The sequence below is a fragment of the Dama dama genome, chromosome 3 (assembly GCF_033118175.1).
Source record: "Dama dama isolate Ldn47 chromosome 3, ASM3311817v1, whole genome shotgun sequence".
Lineage (NCBI taxonomy): Eukaryota > Metazoa > Chordata > Mammalia > Artiodactyla > Cervidae > Dama > Dama dama.
The window spans coordinates 27886204-27910509 of NC_083683.1; the positions used below are offsets into that span (position 1 = coordinate 27886204).

The window sequence follows — 24306 nt, forward strand, 5'->3', positions numbered from 1 at the left end:
AGCCCACCAGGCTTCCCCATCCCTGGGATTCTCCAGGCAAGAACACTGGAGTGGGTTGCCATTTCCTTCTCCAATGCATGAAAGTGAAAAGTGAAAGTGAAGTCACTCAGTCATGTGCGACCCTTAACGATGCCATGGACTGCAGCCCACCAGGCTCCCCCGTCCATGGGATTTTCCAGGCAAGAGTACTGGAGTGGGGTGACATTGCCTTCTCCTTAAACACCTCTACGTACATCAAAACAGTTAAAAGAGATATAGCAGTCTTTCAGATCTAGTTTTCTGAGGTCACCTTCTAACCCCTGAGAGAGTAATTTCTGTGCTTACCTGCCTGCCTGTTCGGACTGTCAGGACTTCCTTTTAGATGGTTTTATGTCATCTGTCTGCTCTTAAGTCCCCTCCCTGAGAACCTTTGCCGATCTCCCCACAGAGCTGTCGGCAGTTTCTTCATCCTCTTCACTGCTTCTGCCCTCTTGCCCCTGAGGTAACTAGGTTTATGACTACAATTTTAATTTAGAGTACATGGTTTACAAAATAAGAATCTGTCAAGAGTTTGTTTTCACATGTGCTCAGTAATAAGGAAAATTCAACTCTTGCCACCCTGGAAATCTTACATCACCTGTTTGACGACAGCAAGAACATTGCTTTCCCTGTATGTATCTAAAAGTCCATTTCACCTTGCTTGGATGAAAGAAATATCAATTGGGCATCTACAAGTGCCGGGGTCTGTGAATACTGTGATAAAAATATTACATAACTCCCTTATTAAGGTGGCATGTTTACCTTATAAACTAAAGTTTGAGAGTCAGCTATACAGTACTAGCCATTGGTTGGGATAATATTTTTAATTTGTACTAAAGACCAGAGAGAAGTCATTGGTGATTTGATAAGCGTCTGAAAGAATACTAAAGCCTATAATGAATAAAAACAATAGGAAAAAAACAAAAACTAAGATCCTTTTGAAAGCATTACAGTAAATGCTTTGGATAAGTAACATAGTCACTGTAGAAATAAATGTGACCATTGGAAAAATTAATGAGTTGAAATACATAAACTAAAAAACCTCACACTCAATATTTTATGAAACTTAGAAAAATCAATTAACATGTTTTACCAAAGATTCTTCAAATTTTTTCGTTGAAAATGAAGTACATATTAGTGTGAGAAATACATATTTTTATAGTAAAGGCAGTAAAACTTTTCACCTAACTTAAAACAGGTTAAGCAGAAAACACAGCTTCTCGCATTTGTCCTATGCCACTGGTAATGCTGATTTAAGCTGCCCATCTATAGGCTATCATCTGTAGCTCTCTATTTGGACTATATTTTAATTCCCTATAGATTTCAACTAATTGACCTTGAGGGAAAGCTGAGTCTCTGTGACAATATGGTCTTCAATCACCACTGCCAACATAAATAAATGGTTCCTCTCTGGATCTATCAAGAGTAATCTGAGTGGAATTTAAGTTTTTGATAGACTTTGAAAAAAATGAGCCCAGACATGAAATAATACCCTTTTCAACAAAAGGGCATAGGATTTAAACTAAGATTCATGTAATAAAATGTGTTTAGCCCTTTATATTAGAAATTGGTCAGTTATCTTATTGAAATCTGGACAATTCCCAAATTGATTTACACACTAATGAATATGATTTGACAGTATCCTTCACTATTGTGAGTGAATAAGTACTCTTATTCACTAAAGTGTCTAAAATACTCTCTATATAACAAGTTTTTAAGTTCTTTTAAAATGTTAATAAGGTTTTTTGAGTCTCTTTGAGTATGTCTATAGATCCCTTTATTTGAAAAGCACTCCTGAAATAACATTGTTGATTTTCATATACATTAATTTCTGTGAGTTTTTTTATGCTTATCTAACCAAATAATTTTCCATAAATGAATTTAATTTCTTCATCAGTAATAAGTCAGTGCATTTTCTTCATAATATATGCCATCTCCTTTTCCACTTCCCTGCATAATTGTCCAATTACTATTTTTTCCTGTTTACAAGTAAAACTTTAAAACTTCAAAGAAAGATAAAATTTAGAATGCAGCCAGTACTTGAGAAAAACACACTTGTTAAATATGAGGCTAAGAATCAAGGCAATGACAAGGAGACTACAAACAAAAACAAGAAAAAAAGTGAATTGTTATTTGAAACAGGTAATTTATGCCAAAATATCTTTTCAATTTTAAGCTATCTAGGTAGGTATTTATTTCAGCTCACATGTAACTATGAGATAAGCATAGACTGGAAAATTTCATAAAAACAGACTATGAGAAGCCTTATTTCTCACATTATGTAAAAATAAATGTGAAGAACAGTGTATGTAAAATGACCGGGTTTAAGGGAGTGAAATGGAAAAGTAAATAAAGCCAAAACAGATCTTGTTTTATTAAATCTATTTTTCTAAATTACTGTGTAGACAAGAGCAATTTTATTGTTCATGTAACTTCCTAAGTATCTAGCACCTGTTAACTTCTGTTGTGAGAGGATTTGCTATGGCTTTGTTTAGACTTGTATACTGTTTATTGGTGCATCTATTGATCATATTTGTTTAAGCCTTTGAGTAGCATCTCTTGAGAATTCTCAATTAATATTTTTGTGGAATAAAATAATAATCAGAGCACTTGTATTTAGTTTACTACGTATCTTAGTCTAAATTCATCCACAGTTGTATATTTAACAATGATTTATTCACTGTCTACTACAAATAAGTTTATGAGTGGCTTGCAGTAAGCCAAATGTTAACCCCACCCCTACCTTCAAGTAATACATGAACCTCAATGCATGGATCCTTAATACATGTACTTATATAGCCATGATAGAAGACGGAAGGTGATTTGTCCATGGAAGTTTAGTTTCATACAAGGAGGAAATTATTTTCTCTGTAATAGAATAGGGTGAGGTCCTTAGAGGAGTTAACATCTGAATTAGCTATTAAGCAATCAGTAGCATCTGGTTGTGGTAAAACACCTGGAATGGGAGAAACTAATAGAAAATATCTGTGGTGTAAACAGGGTAGTGTGAGGGGTAGCTATAAAGAATAATGTAAAAAATGCAGGCACAAATAGAAATGCTTTCACATGATAATGTGAAAAGAGAATTATTACAGCCTTTATACTAAGGATTAATTTATAATTTGAATTGAGAACTAGAAAACCGACCTTTTGATTACTCTTTATTCTGGGACTCTGATTAGGAAGAATAAATTATAGGAAATCTCCCTGCTTAATTTAGCATAATCTAGTCTTCCCACTTTTGAGTAAAATTTAGGATATTCTTTTAGAAACAAACAAACAAAAAAATTCATTCTTTTTATCGGTTTAGAAACAAAAAAAATCATTCTTTTTATCAGTGTCAATTGTAGAATAGATCTGTAGAAAGAACTTGAGTTTTACAATAAACTAGAACTAGCAATTATAATAGTAATGATAGCAAACAACATTTATATACTGCTTCCAAAGTCAGGGGTGGACATTCCCTAGCATTTTACGTACATGAGCTTGATTTACATACATTTGCCCTAATGTCTAAACTGGAAACTAAGAAAGGTTGAGGTACTTACTCAAAATAATATAGCTGGTAATTGTTGGAACAGGTATTTGAAGCCAAAAAAGGGCACTGTATTTTGTGAGAATTCACAAATATTCACCCAAATCTAATACCTAGCCAGGTACAGTTTAAAATCACTATACACCTAAAACAAAACATTGTAAATCAACTACACTCCAATAAAAGAAAATAAAAACATAAAAAATCCATATCTCTAGAGAGATATTTCAAATGTACAATAATAAAATCAACCTTCTGTGGAGTTCCTCACTGAAAAGACACTGACTATAAAGATAAAATATTAATAATTTTAAATAAGAATAGGTCATTAATGGAAATAGAACAAGGATTTGAAGAATAATAATCTGAGCTATTTCTTGCTCTACAAACTAGCTCTATTTCAGGTTCTACATAGCCCCAAAAAAAATATTTTTGCCAGAACTATCTCAAATAATCCTGGATCCTCTGGGAAAAGAGTATCTCCCCACTACAGGATGGCTATCTGACAGTCCTTAAATAGATAAATCACAGGCTTGTCACTAAAGCAGATGTGGTGTTTGAACTTCACCATTCATACAATGAATAATGTTCTCTGATATTATAAAAGTGATCTCTACACAACTCAAGAATTTCTAATTCTGCGTGGTAACAGAGACATCAATCTTGTTAATTCAAGTATCTCGTTCATTTCTATCTTAAGCTCAGTTCTGAAGATTTGCCCAGCCTGACCCCCATTCCTTTCCTGCTTCTGAAGAGAATCATGGTATAGGAACTTTAGGGTACCACGCTGAAGAGCTTGGGTAGTTTAGGTCTTTGTTGTTCTTCATGTCCGACTCTGCAATCCATGGACCACAGTACACCAGGCCTCCCTGTTCCTCACCATCTCCCGGAGTTGGCCCAAATTCATGGCCGTTGAATTGGTGTGGATCTAGCTTATGATTGCCTTTTCTTGCTGGTCTTTGCTGAGGGGTAATTATTTTCTATGGGGATTGATTGTTGCCTGAGTTCCCACTGCATGTGTCAGAAGTCAGGACCTCCAATTCATATACTTCATCTTCCTATCCCCAGATTAAGGAATTTTCTGATTCAATGTCCCATTCAGTCATCTCCATATCCATCCTTCTCCAGGGGGTCTTCCCCACCCAGGGATTGAACCTAGGTCTCCTGCACTGTAGACAGATTCTTTACCATCTGAGCCAGCAGGGAAGCCCATCTATCTAGTTAGTCAGGATTTCTCTGTTGCCTCCTTAGAAACACTCTAAGGTGTTGTGAGAAGCCGACTAGCTCAACCACCAAGACTTTGCTCTGAAAGTGAAAGTGAAGTCGCTCAGTCGTGTCCAACTCTTTGCGACCCCATGGACTATAGCATACCAGGTTCCTCTGTCCATGGGATTTTCCAGGCAAAAGTACTGGAGTGGGTTGCCATTTCCTTCTCCAGGGGATCTTCCCAACCCCAGATGCTTTACCGTCTGAGCCACCAGGGAAGTCTTTGCTCTAGTAATGCTATTTATCACTGTGATACCATGCTGATTATGAGTTGCTCTACAAGGTTATACCCTGTGGAGCTGAGAGATACTTCCTTCTGCCTGGGGACGCCTACAGCATTAACGAAGAATTCCATCATTCTTGATAACAGTTACTGCAGCACCCCTGTATTTTTCACCAGTCCCTGTACTGTAATAAAAATATACTCTGACTCATGTTTTCTTCACTGAACAAACCCTCTGTGACCATTTTCACAGTATTTATTAAGCCACATTTTCCATCAATTTTTTCATTTGTCCTTTACTTCAAAATCCACATCCTCTTATAGTTGTCACTTAAGAAATATAGTAAAATTATCCCTGATATTTAAAATTATAAACTTTGGTAAAGGTGTATGTTCTTCATTTTATTTCACACTTCTGCCTTTTGTGTTTTTTTTGCAGTGCTAATTTGTTGTGCATGACAAATGTGTTATTAAAGATATGCCCACCTCTGAATTTGGGCGTTGCACAGTCTATTTAGCTGCTTAAAATTATTTCAATTTTTAGAGTATAAATAACTTGACTAATGAACTGTCACAAAAATGTATATCTAAAGTAACTGAAATGACTGTCATTTTTTATGGCTATATATTCCCAAAGACTCACTCAGGAAACAAGATTTAGGCAATTTGATGTCATTTTTTCAAACAATCACCCTCCTTTATTCACCATTCTTCATGGACAAAGAAAATAGTTTAATTCACATTTACATTTTTAGGGCAATAAATACTATGCAATATATTAAAAAGTGACCTGTACTGATGTAATGCCCCAAATGCCTAGCAATATAAAACATTACCTTCTTAGCTTGAGAGAAAAGCCAAATTATTATTTGGCCATATTTGGGTCCAAATAATATAATTTCAAAAATTATGTAGAATTTAAAATAATGATCACATATCAGTTAAAGGTATAACATGTTATAATTGCTGATTTGCCATGTTTTTCTAATTTTAATCTAGAACTCAGAGCTGTACCCTCAACTCATAATGCATTTAAACACAATCTCTGTTGCAGGTTACTTAGTTATAGAAAATCCATCAAGTAAGTTTGTTAAGTATCTTTTCTTCTTTTTGAATACCGACTCCAGATTCCCTGATTCAGTGAATCTTAATGTGTGGTTCCTTTTTTGTATGTTTGGTAGAAAAACCTCCAAGCTGGATATAAATCATAAAAGCATGACTAATTGCATGGTAACTGGAGAAATGCTTTCTCTCTCTCTGGGGTGAAGCCTGCATGTCTGTATTTTAGCTTGGGAAGTAATACAGGGATATTTAAACTCCTTAGGGTTTAGAAACCATGTCATTATGAGAATGAGGTCACTGCAATATTTTATATCTTCTAAAACCTTGTAATGTATAAAATGTTCTCTGTATGACAAAGAGGTATTATATGCATTAGGATTCAATGATAACTTTATGCCCTTACATTTACTTGAAAAACTTTCTTCATTAAAATGTGCAATCATTCATTTAAAGTCACTTAAAATTTGAAGGATTTCTGTACCATGAAATACAGAGAAAGTGAACTCAAAGGGGGAAAGCTAATTTTATAAATATGACAGAGTGACTTTAAAGGGCTGTGTGGTTTTGAAATGTCCTGTCCTCTAACTGGTCAACTATAAAGGCAGTGTCCACACTAAAGGAAAAGAAATAAACCTAACATAACTCCATTTTATACCTTTCTTTGCTTGGAGGCCGATAAGCAAGAAATCCTTCCTGCAACATGTTGAAGAGCTTTGCACAAACAACAACCTAAAGTTTCAAGAAGAATTTTCGGTATGTTACTAGCAGTTGTCACAACATTGCCAGACCTCCAGTCGTTTCATGTGTCACATTTCATGTCCAGTTTAAGCTTGCAAGGCCATGAAGGACTCTGGCCGTGATAATCAATACCCAATTACCAGGTTGATTGTTTGGATAGTAATATTACACTAGCAGCCTCTGGTGCAACCTGAACAGAATTATTCACCTACTGTGTCGGGAAAAGGTGCTGCTCCTCAGACTTCACCCAGCAAGGGCAACCTGGCCCCGTTTGTTCTCTCTGCTCATCACCCAGATGTAGAAGCAACACTAGAATGCTGGATGCATTGGTTTTTGTGTGTGTGCAAGGTTTGGGTGGTACCATATATTTCACTAACTTTTAGATTTAGAAACTAAATAATTTCATTTCATATTTGCCTGCTTAGTTTATGTTAGTGGTATAGATGAACCTGAGAACAGAATTTGATGTTTCCAGAAACTATAAAAAAAACAATGTTTTTTAGAACTGTACAAAAATAGATAAATAACACCTGTGCTTTACAGGCTTATTTTTAAGTTATCTTGGAATAAGTGCTCTATCACATTAAACAGAATATACGAAATTAAGAACTTGTCACTTTAAGATTATTTGAAAGTTAGAAGATTAATTTTATTGCTTTTAGCATTTTATATATCTACAAAATTAAAATTACATTAAAAACATAAGACATGTATTAGATCTATAAGCTATCTTAAAATTTGTGAGCCCCTTTCCTGGCTTATTTTATATTAGAAAAATAAAAACAGATTTCTAAATGTTACCAAATATCTGTTTTTTCATCATTTCAGTGTGTGAACAAAGACTCAAACAATTGGCTTGGATAATTCAGGATTGTAATATTTCAGTCTCTCAGGGAACAACAACAAAAATGTGAGAAGATTAATGGAATTTCCTACAGCTTTTTGGTTATGCTTCTTAAATATTCATCTGGACTTCACAAAATCATTGATACCATAAAACTCTTCTTAGCATTTATTCAGCAAGAACTTTCAATTTTTCAGGAACCAAAGGGTAGTTTCATTAGAATATAGCAAATATAGTTCCATTATACATGACTGAGTATCTGAAAAGTTTTATTAGCAATAACATTTTCACATATACTGAGAAGGTTTCTAGTTTAACTATTTTGGAGATCATGGTTTTAAGTACTTGGGTTTTATACATATATATATATGTTGTGTGTATATACTAAGTAAATATATGTAAATATGTAAGGACATGGCTTTTTAAAATTGCTTTTAATTCTACTGCTGTGTCAATTTTTAAAGCAAAACTGTTTTAATAAACATGCATCTTTGATGCATATATTTGATAAACTTTGTACTCAGGTCATATTCACTTACACTTTAAATATCAATAAGCTCTTACTTGCACTAGGCACTGATATATGTCAATTCAGCATTTTATAGCTAAGTGACCTTGGGCAAATTACTGAAACTCTGTTCTTCAGTGACCTCCATCTGTATCTGTCTTACTGAGCTGTGAATACTAAACTGATTGAATGATGTGTAATGTGGCTGGCACAATAAGCATTTGTTATTATAATGATGATTTCTACCGTAACGAAGTTCCTATTTATGATAAGAACTGCAGGCATGTCTAAGAAATCACAAATACAGTGTCATGATAGAGATACACAGGAAGTAGTGAGCTCAACTCTGTCTGGAGAGCAATCAGAAAAGCCTTTACTAAAAAGTGACCGGCCAGATGAACTTTAGGACAGAGCAGAAGTCTGAGTAGAGAAAGGGGGAAAGGTATTCTAGAGAGAAAGAAGAATGAGAAAGCATAAGGATGCAAAACAGTCTCACTCAGCTGTGATCCACTGAGAATCAGAAACAGTAGGAGAAAGAGCTAAGTATCTAGGAGGGCTGGTTGAGGCCCCATGTGCCCTGATAAGAAGGCTATTGAGTGTAATATTACTAACCAAACAATCGGTCTGGTAACTGAGTATTGATTATCAAGGCCAGAGTCATTTCAACCTATAAATGGAAACTTCTGTAAACACAGAATAGAAGGTGATTCCAATTCACCTTTCTTTTCCCCTCTGTTTGTCTCATATAAATATGCTGATATATACTCCCAAAGCCTGACACAAGGAAGCTGTTCCAGGATTCCTCATTTGGTTAAAAATTTTTTCGAAGCTTCTGGTGCCAGAAGACCAGAATTCAGATGCTTAACCTTGCCCTTCCTATCTGACACATACATACATGCAAAAGGCTGTCCAGAATTCTCAGAGGAAAAATAAGGGAGAAGGGAAAATTATCCAATTAAAAAAATAATTTTTAATAATGCTGAAAAATTGCAAACCCCACAGTTTTAGCACTTTTAAGGGAATCTGGTAAATTGAGAGACATTTCTGATACGGAAAACTATAAATTTCATAAATGTAAATCATCAGCTTGATAAAATAACCTATTTCCTTGCACAGCTTTTTTAAATGATCAATGGATATCATGATTTTCCACCAAAATATCAGTAGCAGATCTCTGACACTCCCTCAGTGTCTGATATTTCTTAATCCCACCTCTGCATTCTGCTATGGACTTAACAATGCCCACTGAGAACAGGAATTGACCTTTGGCATCTTCTCAAATTGACCAATGTTGTACCAATTAATAGGCATGAAATCACACTGCCCAAGGAGAAAAAACAAAAAATAAATCACCAGTTCCCTTCCCCTACTAAGTAGATGTTGAGATATTAAATAATACACAGGGACTATTTGATGAAACCATCAGTAAAGTATGAAAGGGACTTGCTAGCATGGTTGCTGCACCTCAGAGCTTCACAGAGGACAAAGAAACTATGCCACAGAAAGCAGGAGCCCAAAGGACCAGTGCTATTCAGGATGTTTTCAGCGTAAATTCATGTAAGTTCTTTACTGTTAACTTGACCCTGCTTCTGCAGTTATGAGAAGTGTTTTCGTTTTAAAAATAAAAGGACTTAGAATAGTCTTTTACCAAGTGGAACTTCGTGTTGACCTCTGAAATAAATCTAAACTTTGCAATGACTTCAATCCACAGGAATTACCAAAATTTCTTCAGGATCTTTCTTCAACTGACGCTGATCTGCCTTGGAACAGAGCAAAAAACCGCTTTCCCAACATAAAACCATGTATGTGCACATACTATTTCTGGTTTTAGATACTGACAGCTTTTCAGATGAGTGCAAAATGCACTTTAGCATTCTTCTTAAATATGTATTACACATTAATTGAATTAGAATAATGCATTTTATTAGCAACTTATAAATTGTATCTCTTTGGCTTTGTTAATATTGACTAAAGTTAATGTACATGAGTTTCAGCTTGTTCACACAAGGTCTATTCATGCAGGTGTAAGAAACTGTAGCCCTAGTACTTTCTGAGCTTTGTAATTTAACCCCAGGAACAAACCTCTCTAATATCTTCCTATAGACCTAGTTCTCAAATGAAAAGAGAAAGTTCACGTGTAACTGTGCGCATTACTTTGCTTAAGAGCATGGTGCTTTGTAAAGGAATATAAAAAAGTGCATTGCAAAATATTTGTGGAAGATCAGAGTAATGTGTGATCACCAGGGTTGGTTTTTGCAAGGGAGGCAGGCTTGTGCTTTACCACAGTCAACATTTTTCAATCAGTAAGAAACCATGGTATATGCTACACTGTTATTATGTCCTTAAATGTCATTAAAATGAATGTGTATACTGACATGGAAAAAAGAAACCATATTATTGATGTAAGAATTAGCAGTAATGTGAAAGAAAAAACATGGCAATCCTCTTTAAATGGTGGCTGTGTTTGCTGTATTTTTCAACATATTATCCTACTAAGTATATTCTGATTCAATACATTTTTACATCATGAAATTAAAAAGTGATATGTTAAGTTCTGAAATGTCAATATTATTTCAAAGTCTAGAGCTGTAAAATAGTCCTAATTTTAGAGTTAGTGTATATATATTTTTCTATGTTCTATGCCTTTTCAAAACTGTATTGGGGGAAATTCCATACATATAAAAATTGAACTCTTCTGTCTAGAAAGACACAGACTTTGATAAATATGTAATCACAGAAGGTAAAATCATAAGGATATGAATAGCCCCCTCCCCCCCAAAAAAGTACCATATTGTGTTATTCTAGAACTAGAGGATAACTGAGGCATGAAGTAAACAAATTTAGGGAAACATGATCTAGAAGTCAGTAACCTAATGGAATCTGTTAATTCCCAAGAATTAGAAAAGGATGAAAATACAAATAGCTTTAATCACCTAAAATCCTTCCCGGAACAAAACAAATCATAGGTAAATGACTTTAAGTGTAAGTTGACAAACAAGGCATCTTTGTAGGAAATAAGGAATGTTAGTATTACATCTCTAAATTCCTCTGGCATGATCTTTCTTAATAAGTCCTTTTGTTTTTCCTTTCAGAGAGTTAAGCTGGGTGGGATACATCCTAAGTTTAAGAGATATGGAAAGTCTCAGGTTTTTATATTCATCCATATCTAAATTTCCTTAAGATTCTCTGCTTCATGCTTAATGAAATTCTGTGAAAATAAATACTACAGTCTGATTGAAGGACAGTTACTATGGAATATTTAATATTTATTTATAATAATGTATGTGGCTGAAGTAATGTATATCACTGTATATCATTATATATAAGTAAATTAAACATATCTAGCTTATTTCCAAAGATTGAAGCATATCTGACTTTAAATATATAAAAATTTGATGTGTGAGATTTTTTATATGTAACATTTTGATCTGTTGTTATTAAGATTTCAGTGCATTATTTTCTGGGTTCACATAATGGCCATTCAAGTCATACAGTGCGAGCTTGCTCGCACTAACAGCATAAGAAGAATATAACTAAATAAACATCCCTAAAATAAGGAGAACTGAGGAGTAAGACAATCCCAATATCTGAGGCTAAGACAAAAATAACTAGTGATGCATAAGACAATAAATAACTGTAAATCAAGGATGTTTGGGAATATCACAAGCATTGCATACTTTTTTTCCACCTTTGCTAGAGTCAAATGGATAATATCCAATTGTTTTCTGTTTTTTCTTGATTTCAGTACAGAAAACTTAGTAATTTTTTAAATAATATACTACATCCACATCCAATATCCTTTAATGGATTTTGGGGTAAAGTTTTTTCTTAACTGTCCTCTTAAAGAACTGGAGGTTCTATAAGAAATAGTTTTATTAAGCATAATTTTATACTTTTCAATAATTTTATTAAGAATTTATTAATTCAACTAGTACATACTACCTGCTATATAGTAAAATGACTAAAAACGTGGGCTCTAATCAAACTTCCTGGGTTGCATTTCTGTTTACCTAACAACTACTTTAGTTATTGGACATTATTTAGTAATGTCAACCGCACAACTTTGAGGATTAGATAAAATAATCATGTAAATCACTTTGCCCAATATAGAACACAGGAAGCTCTCAATCAATATTAGTTCTTATGATTGTTAGTAATCAGTAAATTGCTTATTTTTAAAAGCCTCTAAGTTTCTGGGTGACTAAAATTTAGTTACAGGCCCTTAGGGTCTATGGTCTGGAGATAACAAACCAACTTCCCTAATCTGGGTTGGAAGACAAGCTGTATGGGGTTTACAAGCTGTAAACTCACATCTGCTCATACGGACAAACAGACCCACATGCTCCCAGCTCCCTCCCACCGTCACACACACATACACATAGAAGATGCAATATTTAAACTAATATATTCTCCTATTGTGTTTTCAGAGAAGCCATAAAGCTGAAGAAATGTTTTTTCCTCCCATAGAGAATGAATTCATTTTAGTAGAGTCTGAATTTTAGCGTGAGCCAGCTAAGTGAGATTCATTGTTTCCCCTGAGTAATGTAGAAAGAAGGATTTCAAATATCACAGTGCATTTTAGAACATATTAGCTTACAGGGCTTTAAGATACTAGAATTAGCAGCAAATGTGTGCAGAAGAGATTTCCAAGTCTCTGTTTGACAGTACACTATGACCTTGAGAAGTGTTCCAACACCATGAAGAAAAGTTTAGCTTGCTGTTGACTCAGTTCAGTTGACTCGGATAGTTCACTCAGATATTGAGTGAACAGAAACCTGCTGGCTTCCCTTTCTTAGTTACATGACTGGCCACGACGTCATTAAAATTGGCACATCATACCAAATTCAAAATCTTTGGGACAGAAATGGTTCACGTAATCTGCTTGAATGATCCCCCTTCTTTAGATTCAAACACATTGGTTGAGTCATTATACTTAATGATACAGCAAAGTCATTTAACATAGAACATGTGCTTAATTTTAAGAACTTGAGAATATGTTCTGTGTTCCATACAGAGCTATACGTTTTGTAAACTTTCATATGTTTTCCTCAGAGGATTCTACAAAATAAATATTATACCTGTATGTTATAGCTGAGGTAACAAACAAGCAGAGAAGTGAAACAATCCACCCCAGGCCATAAATGGCAGATAGACAGCATCTGGAGCTCCCACTCAAACCCACTTACCCATTTTTGCTCCCTACTCAGTGCCTTCCCAGGAAGATTAGTTTTAAAACTTCAAAAGAATTTAGTAATAGATGACTTTGTATCATTTCCTTGTTTAGTGAAAATTAGCACTGGACATTTCAACTGTAATACCAATTTGGCAAAAATTCTCAGGGAAAAATAATTTTTGATACTTTTCTTTGAAGAAGAATAATGGGTAAAGGGTTGTCTAATTTTGCTAGACTGTAAAACAGTGTGAATAACAGTAATTCAAAGTTTGGTGTGAAAGAAAGAATAGGCATCTAATTTAAAGAAAGAGCTCCAGAAACAGACCTAAACACAGAGAAAACTAGCGTATGATAAAGTGGTATTTTGAATAAGGGGGTAAGGATGCATTATTTATTGTTCTAAATGGCAACAAACAACAAAACATAGATTTTCCCTCATTCTGTCTCCAAAAAAAAGAAGCCCAATAGATCAAAAGTCAAAATATTTAAAACAAAAGCAATAAAACCTATTAAAGCTCTGGCGGATACTATGAATGAATCTGTGAAGATAAGAATATTGGTGTGACAAAGACTTTTGTATGTATCACCCAGAAAGCCACAGTGAAAAATGAGAACTTTGATTACAATGTATATAAATTTTATGTATGGCAAGATAGCTAACAGATAAGCTGAGTGACTCAAAGACAAATGACAAACCAAAAAATTTCAATACATGTAATATTTTTAGTATAAAATATTTTTAAAATAAAAAATAGTATAATATGAAAAGGCAATTATAGAAAAGATGTTTAAAATGGCCAATACACAAGCAAAGAAGCTCAACCTCACTCATAGTTAAGGCAATCAAAATAAATACTAAGATAAATCAACTGGTATCTCTCAGAAGGTCATAAATTAAAATGTTTAACAGTATCTCATGGCAGTAAAAGTGAGAAGAAACAACTGTTCAAACTGTTGAAACACTTGTTCAGAGTGAACTGATATAATTTGAGAACAATTCATCAGTCTTTCAAAATTTGAGAAGCACAATATGATTTGGGAATTTTACTGCTGGTAATGTATTCTACAAACAGACTCCCCAACATAAACGCAAAATTTCAGTTATTTGTTTAGCATTTTATAATAACAAAATGATATGAATTTCAATTATCCTGAAGAGCTAAATAAGTATGTTATATTCATACAATGAAATACCATATGGCCTTTTAAAGTAATGAACTATTAGGTCGGTAAAGGTATTTTTTCAGGCTTTTCCATAACATGTTATGGAAAAATTTGAGCAAACTTTATGGCCAACCCAATAGATAATGTTATTTGCACGAATATGGAAAGATATGGCTAAATAATTTTCTTTTGCAGAATAGAGGGACTAGCACCCCATTTGTGGTTAATTTTATATGACTATGTATAGAAAATCCTGGAAATAAATATGAGAACATATTAACAGTCATTGTCTTTAGGTCATGGAAATATGGATGAGAGGGAACTTCTACTTTAAAATTTTATAGCCATCTGTAATTCTCGAATGTTATATCACCAACTTCTTTGTATTTTATAGAAAAAAGTATGGTAATTTAAATAGTAAATTAGTATTAATATCTTATCTTTCCTTCTAGATAACAATAACAGAGTGAAGCTGATAGCTGATGCTAGTATTCCAGGATCAGATTATATTAATGCCAGCTATGTTTCTGTAAGTTGCTATTTTATATATTTTTTAATAAAACATAAATACAATAATGTTACTCTTCCAGCTATTGAAAACAAGAAATTCATTACAACCTCTCTAGATTTAATGTACCAGTTCCTTACAACATTAGGTACACCATGTTTTATACATGAGGAAGTGGAAGCTCCAAATAGAGATTGCAATTTACCCAACAATCATTTCACTAATAAGCAGCAGATGTACAACTTCAAACTACATATCCCCTGGACTTTCCACTGTATCTGGTGTTTGTCAGAAGATCCTCTGTATACAATGAGGTCAGCCAATTTTTCAAAGAAAATTAGTCAAATGGATAGTCATGTCCATATAATATAAAAACCCACCCTGCTCTTCCTTTCAAGATTTTCAGTCCTTCAAGGGAACCGTGATGCCATGTTCTTTCCACCCTCCGCTACTTAGAAAACGTGTACTCTTTTGCAGCCACTCAATAAACATATCTTAAGTGATCCAATGTGGGGTGACCTGTGATAGGCTTAATATACTATGCTGCACATCACAGACAATAAATTCTTGCCACACAGGATCGAAAATGGAACATAACCAGAGTTTTCCAAGGATGCCTTTCTCCATGACTCTTGATCTCTCAATGCTCACCACTATCTTAGGTACACAGAAACCTTATATGCACCCAAGACCTCCACTTAGGTTGACACAGCCATGAAATCTCAGAGGAGGAATTGCTCCTGTGATTATTTAATCCAGTCATTTAAAAAACCTTTCTGAAAAATGACTGATAATTAGAGATCAGCCTCTCTTGGCACTGACTTGCCTACTTCCTCCCTAAGGCAGATGATTCTCTCTCTGAACTACTCAAATATACAGTCGGGGTTTGTTTTTAGAAAACCGCAAAGAAAAAGCTTAATTTCAGAAACTGCGTTCACCATGTATAAATACACTAAACATAGTCAATGCAAATTCAGATTAATAATAAGTACAGTATTTTAACAAAACACCAACTTTTCTAAAAGGTAATAGGCAAGTCAAGTGACTTGTGTCACCCATAATATTTAACTAGTTTGAATTAAGAAAATGAACTCTTCTCTAGGTGGGAAAGGAAAGGATGGAACAGTACATAAGCAGAGCCCCAGTGGGACCAAATGAGATGGCAGGCCTGGGAGAGACATTGAGGCAAAAACTTTGAAGACGTTTTATGGTTAAAAGAAAAAAAAAAAACAAAAAAACTGATGACTGATCCTTCATCCTGATGTCCCTGAGATTCTAAAATACCCCACTGATGGCTGAATCTTCGATATTATGAAAAAGAAAACCTAAAATAACTAATGCTATTCTTACAACTGTAATATAGCAATCTTCTTCCCTGTTAATAAGCCACCTCTTCTAGAAAGAGCTCTATACATGATTTGATCAAATATAAATATGGAACACTTCATGAATTTGCCTGTCATTCTTGTGCAGCGCCCATGCTAATCTTCTCTGTATCTCTCCAAGTTTAGTGTATGTACTCGCTTACAATGAATGTGCTGCCAAAGCAAGCACACACAGTTTTTTAAAAACAAGATGTGTATCCTTAAATCTTCACCATGGACTTCAACTCTAATAGGTAGCAAGGCTAACCATGGTTCTCATTATGACTGTACAGATACCTGAAGCCTTCCTTTACTGCCCATACTCCCATTTAAACAATTTTTTTTCTTATCCATCATCTTCTCGCCTAGGCCTGCCATTTCATTTGGTCCCACTGGGGCTCTGCTTATGTATTGCTCCATCCTTTCCCCAACATCAAACATAACCTGTCCTGTGTCCCCCTCCCCACAAGCCTCTGTTAAGAGGGAAAAGAATTCATTCATTCAAAATTTTACTTTGGTTAGTAATTACTCCAAAATGACAATTATACAGTGAGTCTTATCTACCAAATAAGTAAGACACAAATGAATACCTCCATAGCCTAAAAGGTTCAACTAGCTATGGGATGACAGTATAGGATATGAACATGATTAGGAAGGCAACCAGACAGTTTTAGGAGGTATAACTGAACCACATAGATTATATAAACAAAGGAATATTAATGAACTCCCAGTGTTCCCTCTAAATATTATAAGTTTTCAGGAGACAATCATAAGAAGAAGATAATACAGAATGAACAATAAACTAAGTCTGAATATATATAGAATATAAACTTTCTTCTGTGGTCAAGTGATGTTGCAATATAATAAACCTTACAACAAAGTCGCTATGACCCAGATGTAATGATATGTATCATCCTTACGGAGCTGCATAGCAAGCAGGTGCAGATGGAAAGCACTGGACATTAAGCCAAGTTTCAGTATCAAAGTGGGCAGTATATTTATTGCTTTTACTTTCAGGGCAATCTCCTTTGTCTGGGATGTCAGGAGAAGATGGAAATAAACTCATAGGACTGTAGTGGCCTCTCACTTTTCCATCCCCAAGTTTAGGCAGTCTTCACTTCATAAACAGTAAAGACTTCTCAGAATGAAGGACACCTCAGTTTCTCCCCACTCCCTAGTTTTCCTCCATGGTACCTCTGTGTGAAAGTTCATGAACACTTGATCCGGGAGCCAAAGATAGAGGCCACCTACAAATTCTCTAGATTCCTATTTCTTTGGATGCTAGAGGAAAAGGGCGGAGAACTATAGAGCGAGAGAAGAAAGCAAAATAGGCAGTGTTTAGATGAGGGGGAAAAGTGAAATCTGAAGAAGGGAAAAGGAAATACTAGTAGGTGGTCTGAAGTATGTGCTTTGAGGCGAGGAAACACCAGGCCAGGATCCGTAATTAGATTACTGTATGTTTACCTCTTGGGCCTTGGCTGTTCTTGGGAATTATACTCCTAAAGCTAGGACTCAATGAGAAGCTGGAAATTTTTGATTAAGGATGGACTGTGGGAGAGAGGTAGAGAGGAAAATACATACTGCATCCTTGTAAATAGCCAATAGTTGTACAAGTGAGTTTAGAAATGTTTTCAAGAGAGCAAACAAGAATATTATGTAATGGGACAAGAGGAAGACTCCAACCCGCTAACCCAAATTATCTCCCCTGTCAACCTAAGATGCCTGAAATTACTTCAGTTTGAGGATAGTTTTTACCATAGTTAGACTGAAGATTAAAGGCTATGATGCAAATGAGCCATAATCATATCAGAAACATCAGATTTGGTCTACACTGATAGAAGATTATAGTACCAAAGGATGTTGATCCCTGAAACAGGGAAATGCAGATGACTAGGAGAAATATTTTATAAATTGATAAATTACCCTTAATTGTCCTCACCCTTAAGACACTTTCTTCATTCGGCTTCTAGGACAACATTCTCTTGATTTTCCATCTACGCCTTTGATTCTTTCATCTAAGCCTCTTTGGTTCTCTCTTACCTCCTTGACTACCAAACACTGAAATTATCTAGAGCCCATTCCTTCAATTTGCTGCTTCTTTTCAAACTCATTTCCTTGATGATCTCAACCATTCTTGTGATTTTAAGTAAGATCTATTTGCTGACTACTTTAAAATTATGTCTCTAGTTTGGACTTCTTTGTGAACTCCAAACTCATATACCCAATTGCCTTGATGACATTCCCACTTGAATATCCAAATGGGATTTCAAGTTTAATATGTCCATTGTGAATTCTTGATTTTCCTTTTAAACCTGCTTATGCTAGGTGTGGGGAAAAGGGAACCTACCTACCTACCTACACTGTTGGTGGAAATGTAAATTAGTACAGCCAGTGTGGAAAACAGTATGGAGCCTCCTTAAGACACTAAAATTAGAGTTACCATATGATCCAGAAATCACACTCCTGAGCATGTATCTGGAGAAAACTCGAATTTGAAAGGATAAATGCACCCCAGTGTTCATAGCAGCACTATTGACAATAGCCAAGACATGGAAGCAACCAATCTGTCCACTGATAGAGGAATGGATAAAGGAGATGTGATGAGTGTGTATTTATATATCACATAGATGGTATATATGTGTGTGAATATAAGTCCACACAGAGTGTTGGCCGTAAAAAAGAATGAAATAATGATATCTGCAGCTACATGGATGGGCCTAGAGATTGTCACACTAAGTAAAATTTGTCAGAAACGGAAAGAGAAATACCAGGTGATATTACTTACATGTGTAACCTAAAATATGATACAAGTGAACTTATTTACCAAACAGAAATAGACCCACAGACATAGAAAACAAATTTGTGGTTACCTATGGAGAAGGAAATGGCAACTCACTCCATTGTTCTTGCCTGGAGAATCCCAGGGACGGTGGAGCCCGGTGGGCTGCCGTCTATGGGGTCACACAGAGTCGGACACGACTGAAGTGACTTAGCAGCAAGGGGAAAGTGGGTGGGGAGGGATAAATTAGAGCTTTGAGATTGGCAGATACAATGTACTATATTAATAAATAACAAACTCTAATGCATAGCACAGGGAGGGATTTTCCATAAACTGCAATAAACTGTAACAGAAAAGACCAGGAAAAAGAATATGTATTATATATGTATAACTGAATCACTTTGCTTTACAGCAGAAACACAACATCGTAAATCAACTATACTTCAATTAAACAAATTTTTTAAAGTATGCTCATCCTGAAGATGTTTTTTCCCCATCTTTATTTGGAATCGTTACTGACTCCTATCTTTCTTATACCCAGTACCCAATCCATAAGCAAATTCTCTTGGCTCTGTCTTCAGAATACACCAGATTTTATTATTTACCACAATGCCCATTCCTATCAGCCAGACTGCATTCCTGGGTTGGATTGTTGCAATATTCTAACTACTCTCCTTCCTTTCCCTTTTTATACCACTATCAGCTTATTGTATAGTAATTAGAGTGAAACTATTAAACACACTCTATATATGTTCAGAATCTTTCAATGGCTTTCTATATCATCCAGAGCAAAAACCAAACTCTTCTAATTACCTGCTCCAGGGCCTAAAGCACTGCTGCCCTCCCTCTCTCGTTCTCTCCAACGTCACCTTCTATCACTGTCCCCACTTGCAGTTCCTACAACTCCAGACACATCTCTCCTTTAATGCTGTTACACTTGACTTTCGACCTGGAACACTTTTTCTCCAACTCTTGAAGGGCTTACCTCTTTCTGCTTCAAGTCTTTCCTCAAATTTCACCAATGAGCCTTTTCTGAACACCCTGTTTTCTGAAATTCTCTCTCATACCATTTATCACTTTAAAAAAGCTATGTAAATTGCTCATTTAATAGACCTGTTAACAGATTTAATGTCTATTTCCCTTAACTAGAATACAAGACAAATCAGGGTAGGAATTTTAGTCGATGATGAATCCTCAGTTCCTAGAATAGTGCCTGGCACACAGTGATCACTCATAAATATTATTTGAATGGAGGAATGTGCATTTTAAAGGCTGTAAAGAAATTAAAATATTAATGGTCTTCATTCTGGATAGTGAGATTACAGATGAACTCCACATTTTTTAATATATATTTCTGAATTTTCCTAACATCCTACATTGATTGTATAGTACTATTTAACCTAAAAAAAAAAACAAAAGCAAAAAAACCCTTTACAATAGAATTAATTACATACTCAAGTATTTCAACTGAGACTGGAAACAGAAATGCTTCAGCACATAGTTTTTGTTTGTTTTTAAGAGACTGAAGGTTTTGTTCCAGAAACCGTCATTGACTAGCACTGTGATTTGGGAAAAATCACCTAAAGTGGCTCACCATTCTTCAAAGTAAAATAAACTGGTTGGATTAGATTTTAGGACCACTTGAACTTTAAGATGTATACTATTCTGTGTAATACTCTATTCTCTGGCTACTGAGACAATTCAATTTAAAAATAAAATTCACCCTTAAACCTCATTCCTCAAAATATTTCGATGTTTGAAATAGATGTAATTCCATTCCTTTTTAAAAATTTATACATAAACTTTAAGAAAAATCCATAGATGCTACTCACATGGCATGCTTACATCCAGGTGAATAGACCAAGTTTAGAACAACTTGATAAAACGGACAAGAGCTGTCGTAACAGGGTTGAGCCAAATCTCAGGTCCTACAATAGTTAAGTGAATCTTATTATTATCTCCACATTACTCTTGGTTTTAAGCTCTGGAGAATAATTACTAATACCATCATTTATGTAGATAATTTCTTGCAGGAATATATGAAAACATCTGCACATTCTTTAAATTTATAACAATAGCTAGTGGAGTGGGTAAGACAGCTGGCTCTGGATCCAGACTATCTTACTGTGAGACCTTGAGCAAATTCACATTTTTTAGCTTCCATCTTCATCTGTAAATTGAGGATAATAACAGTACTAATTCATAAGGTTTTTTTAATAAGAAATAGATTAATTGAAAGATATTTAACATATTGTCTGCCACAAAGTGGTATTATTATTATTCATCCTTACTCTTTTATTCAAAGTTAGAAATAAACTTTAAGAACAGCTAGTTGTATATTACATTATGAGGTTAAAATTAATATTGGAAATTTGAGTATCTTTTAGCATTCAAAAATATACATTATTTTAGAATATTAGGTTATCTTACAACTAGTATGTTTTCATATGTCTCAAAAACTAAAAAGTATTATGTATACATGTAAATATTGATGCAATGTTGTAACTATATCATTCTAGGGCTACTTATGTCCAAATGAATTTATTGCTACTCAAGGTCCATTACCAGGAACAGTTGGGGACTTTTGGAGAATGGTGTGGGAAACCAGAGCAAAAACATTAGTAATGCTAACACAGTGTTTTGAAAAAGGGCGGGTAAGTTATTTGAAAAGCTTTTCACAAAACCTTTATTTTACATTTGTGTTAATTTATGTGTGATGTTGGGCTTCCCAGGTAGCGCTAGTGGTAAAGAACAGGCATGCCTCCTAAAGCAGGAGATGCAGGAGAGTCCAATCCCTGGATCAGGAAGATCCCCTGGAGGAGAGCATGGCAACCCACTCCAGTATTCTCGCCTGGAGAATCCCTTGGACAGAGGAGCCTGGTGGGCTACAGTCCATAGGGCTGCAAAGTCAGACACGACTGAAGTGACTTAGCACATGTGTGACAATTTTAGCTAATACTCTGACGTATCAACGACTGGGGCATGTATAAGGCAGTTACACCTTAGTAGGAATAACTTTGAACTATATATATATATTTTTATATATATATATTTATATATATATAAAATGGTTCTTATAACTGGTGAATTTTCTCTTGACTACAGATCAGATGTCATCAATATTGGCCAGAGGACAACAAACCAGTTACTGTCTTTGGAGATATAGTGATTACAAAACTAATGGAGGATGTTCAAATAGACTGGACCATCAGAGATCTGAAAATTGAAAGGGTAAAAAAAAAAAAAAAAAGGGAAGGGGGAAGTCAAACATGATAAAAAATATGAATGCTCTAAATGTCTAAAGTAAAATTAATTTCTAGACATATTTCTGTATATTCAGTAATGCTTTTCTATTATCTTCAAAATAGAAGTTCTGAGTTGGCATTTGCCTTCAATATCTATGTCATGATGTTTAATTCCAAATTACTTGAAGTTTATATTAACTAGTTAATATCAAATTCTTAGGTAAACAAGGAAGGAAACAGGAAGAAACAACTGGATCACTAGGTTTATCTTATTTTATGAAGAAACTGTAAAATTTTATTTAAAACAGGAATTTCTGAAATCACAGGTCTCTATCTATATCTTAATCATTGGATTTTCTATTTAATCCAGAACTAATACAGAATCAATAACATAGAGATCCCGCCTTTATTATGTAAATATCTATACACATAGAAAATGATATAAGGATCTTTATACTTTCTGACATTATCAGATACTCAATACTAGTGTTCTGAATGATTTGTGAGCATGTTTATTTAAGTTGTTAGGTCAAAACTGTTCAAAACCCACTATTCTGGTGTTACAAAATGTTACACTACGTTGAATGTAAATACCCTACATAATCATCTGTTTGCAAGATGTGCAACAATCATGCTCATTGTTTGCATTCATACTGAAAGGCAATTTTCTGTAGTGCAGCAACAGCAGAAGACTTCTCTTATAGGAAATCAAGAAACCACAGTTTCTTTGTTTTGTAAACTGTCATTTTAAAAGATCACCTTGAAAACCTGGGGAGTCAGCTACATTCAGACTTCGCTGTGATGCTTAAGTAACTTTATCATGTGTCTTTAATACATCATTCTGTCTAGCATGGGGATTGCATGACCATTCGACAGTGCAACTTTACTGCTTGGCCTGAGCATGGGGTTCCTGAGAACAGCACCCCTCTTCTTCACTTTGTGAAACTGGTTCGAGCAAGCAGGGCACATGATACCACACCCATGATTGTTCACTGCAGGTAAGAAAGGTTTTCAGAACCTTTTGTGAAATACTCGAAACAGGATTTAAACTCAATGTGACCTTTATGTTATCATGACACTATTGATTTTCTAGTAGAATATTAATGTAGATTCAATCCAGCTTTTAGTTTTCAGTTATTTTACTCGTTATAACAAATCAAGATGTAGTTTTATAAAAGGTTAGACGACAGAGATAAAAGCTTTTAGTTTTCAGATATTTTACTGGCTATAACAAATCAAGATGTAGTTTTATAAAAGGTCAGATGGCAGAGATAAAATGAGTAATGACTGTGGCTAAAAGGAAGACAAAATATATATATCCTCATACAAGAATTTTTATGAAATCTTTACTGGATTATACCTCTCAAAATCCTTAAAATGTATAAAAAATTGTAGCCCACTACTGATGTAAATGAGTGTGGGTGTGTAGAATCTTTTGAGTTTTATGAATAAACTCTTGATCCTTCATTATTTCAATTGAGATTAGTCTACTATATTAACTTAAACTTTTTTGTTAAAACAACTTCCGAGATTTGAGTTACAAAGATTTAAAGAAAATGAACTTTAAAATAAAGATCAAATTAAGTGACCAACCCAAGCATGATTCTAAATTTTTGCAAACTATTCAAATATCTTTCTTCGACCTAGCTCTTTAAACATGATAAATAGAAAAAATTAAGGTTTTCACTTTTATTTTCATTGGTATTTTATACCACTGAAACACCAATACTCCCCCTCAAAAATAAAGCTCACAATTGTTTAGAATTCAGAGTTCTGGACATACTGATATAATTTATGCTTTCTAACATGTTGCATCTAAATTAATCTCAGCATGAGTCTCTTCAACAGTTGTAGTTTGTAAATTAGAGAAAAAGTGGGT

At 34.6% G+C, this 24306-nt stretch overlaps 1 protein-coding gene and 1 pseudogene across 1 annotated transcript in view; one reads left to right on the top strand and one right to left on the bottom strand.

Annotated features, from left to right (window-relative positions):
• The window catches only part of PTPRQ (protein tyrosine phosphatase receptor type Q), a 237221-nt gene that overhangs the window by 199325 nt on the left and 13590 nt on the right, over positions 1-24306 (top strand). The window contains exons 36-42 of the mRNA XM_061122020.1: positions 6097-6123; positions 6776-6857; positions 9906-9996; positions 14984-15060; positions 21702-21836; positions 22288-22413; positions 23277-23425. Coding sequence (XP_060978003.1) covers positions 6097-6123; positions 6776-6857; positions 9906-9996; positions 14984-15060; positions 21702-21836; positions 22288-22413; positions 23277-23425 — 687 coding nt within the window. The remainder of the gene's footprint in view (positions 1-6096; positions 6124-6775; positions 6858-9905; positions 9997-14983; positions 15061-21701; positions 21837-22287; positions 22414-23276; positions 23426-24306) is intronic.
• Positions 16468-16567, bottom strand: LOC133049257 (U6 spliceosomal RNA; annotated as a pseudogene).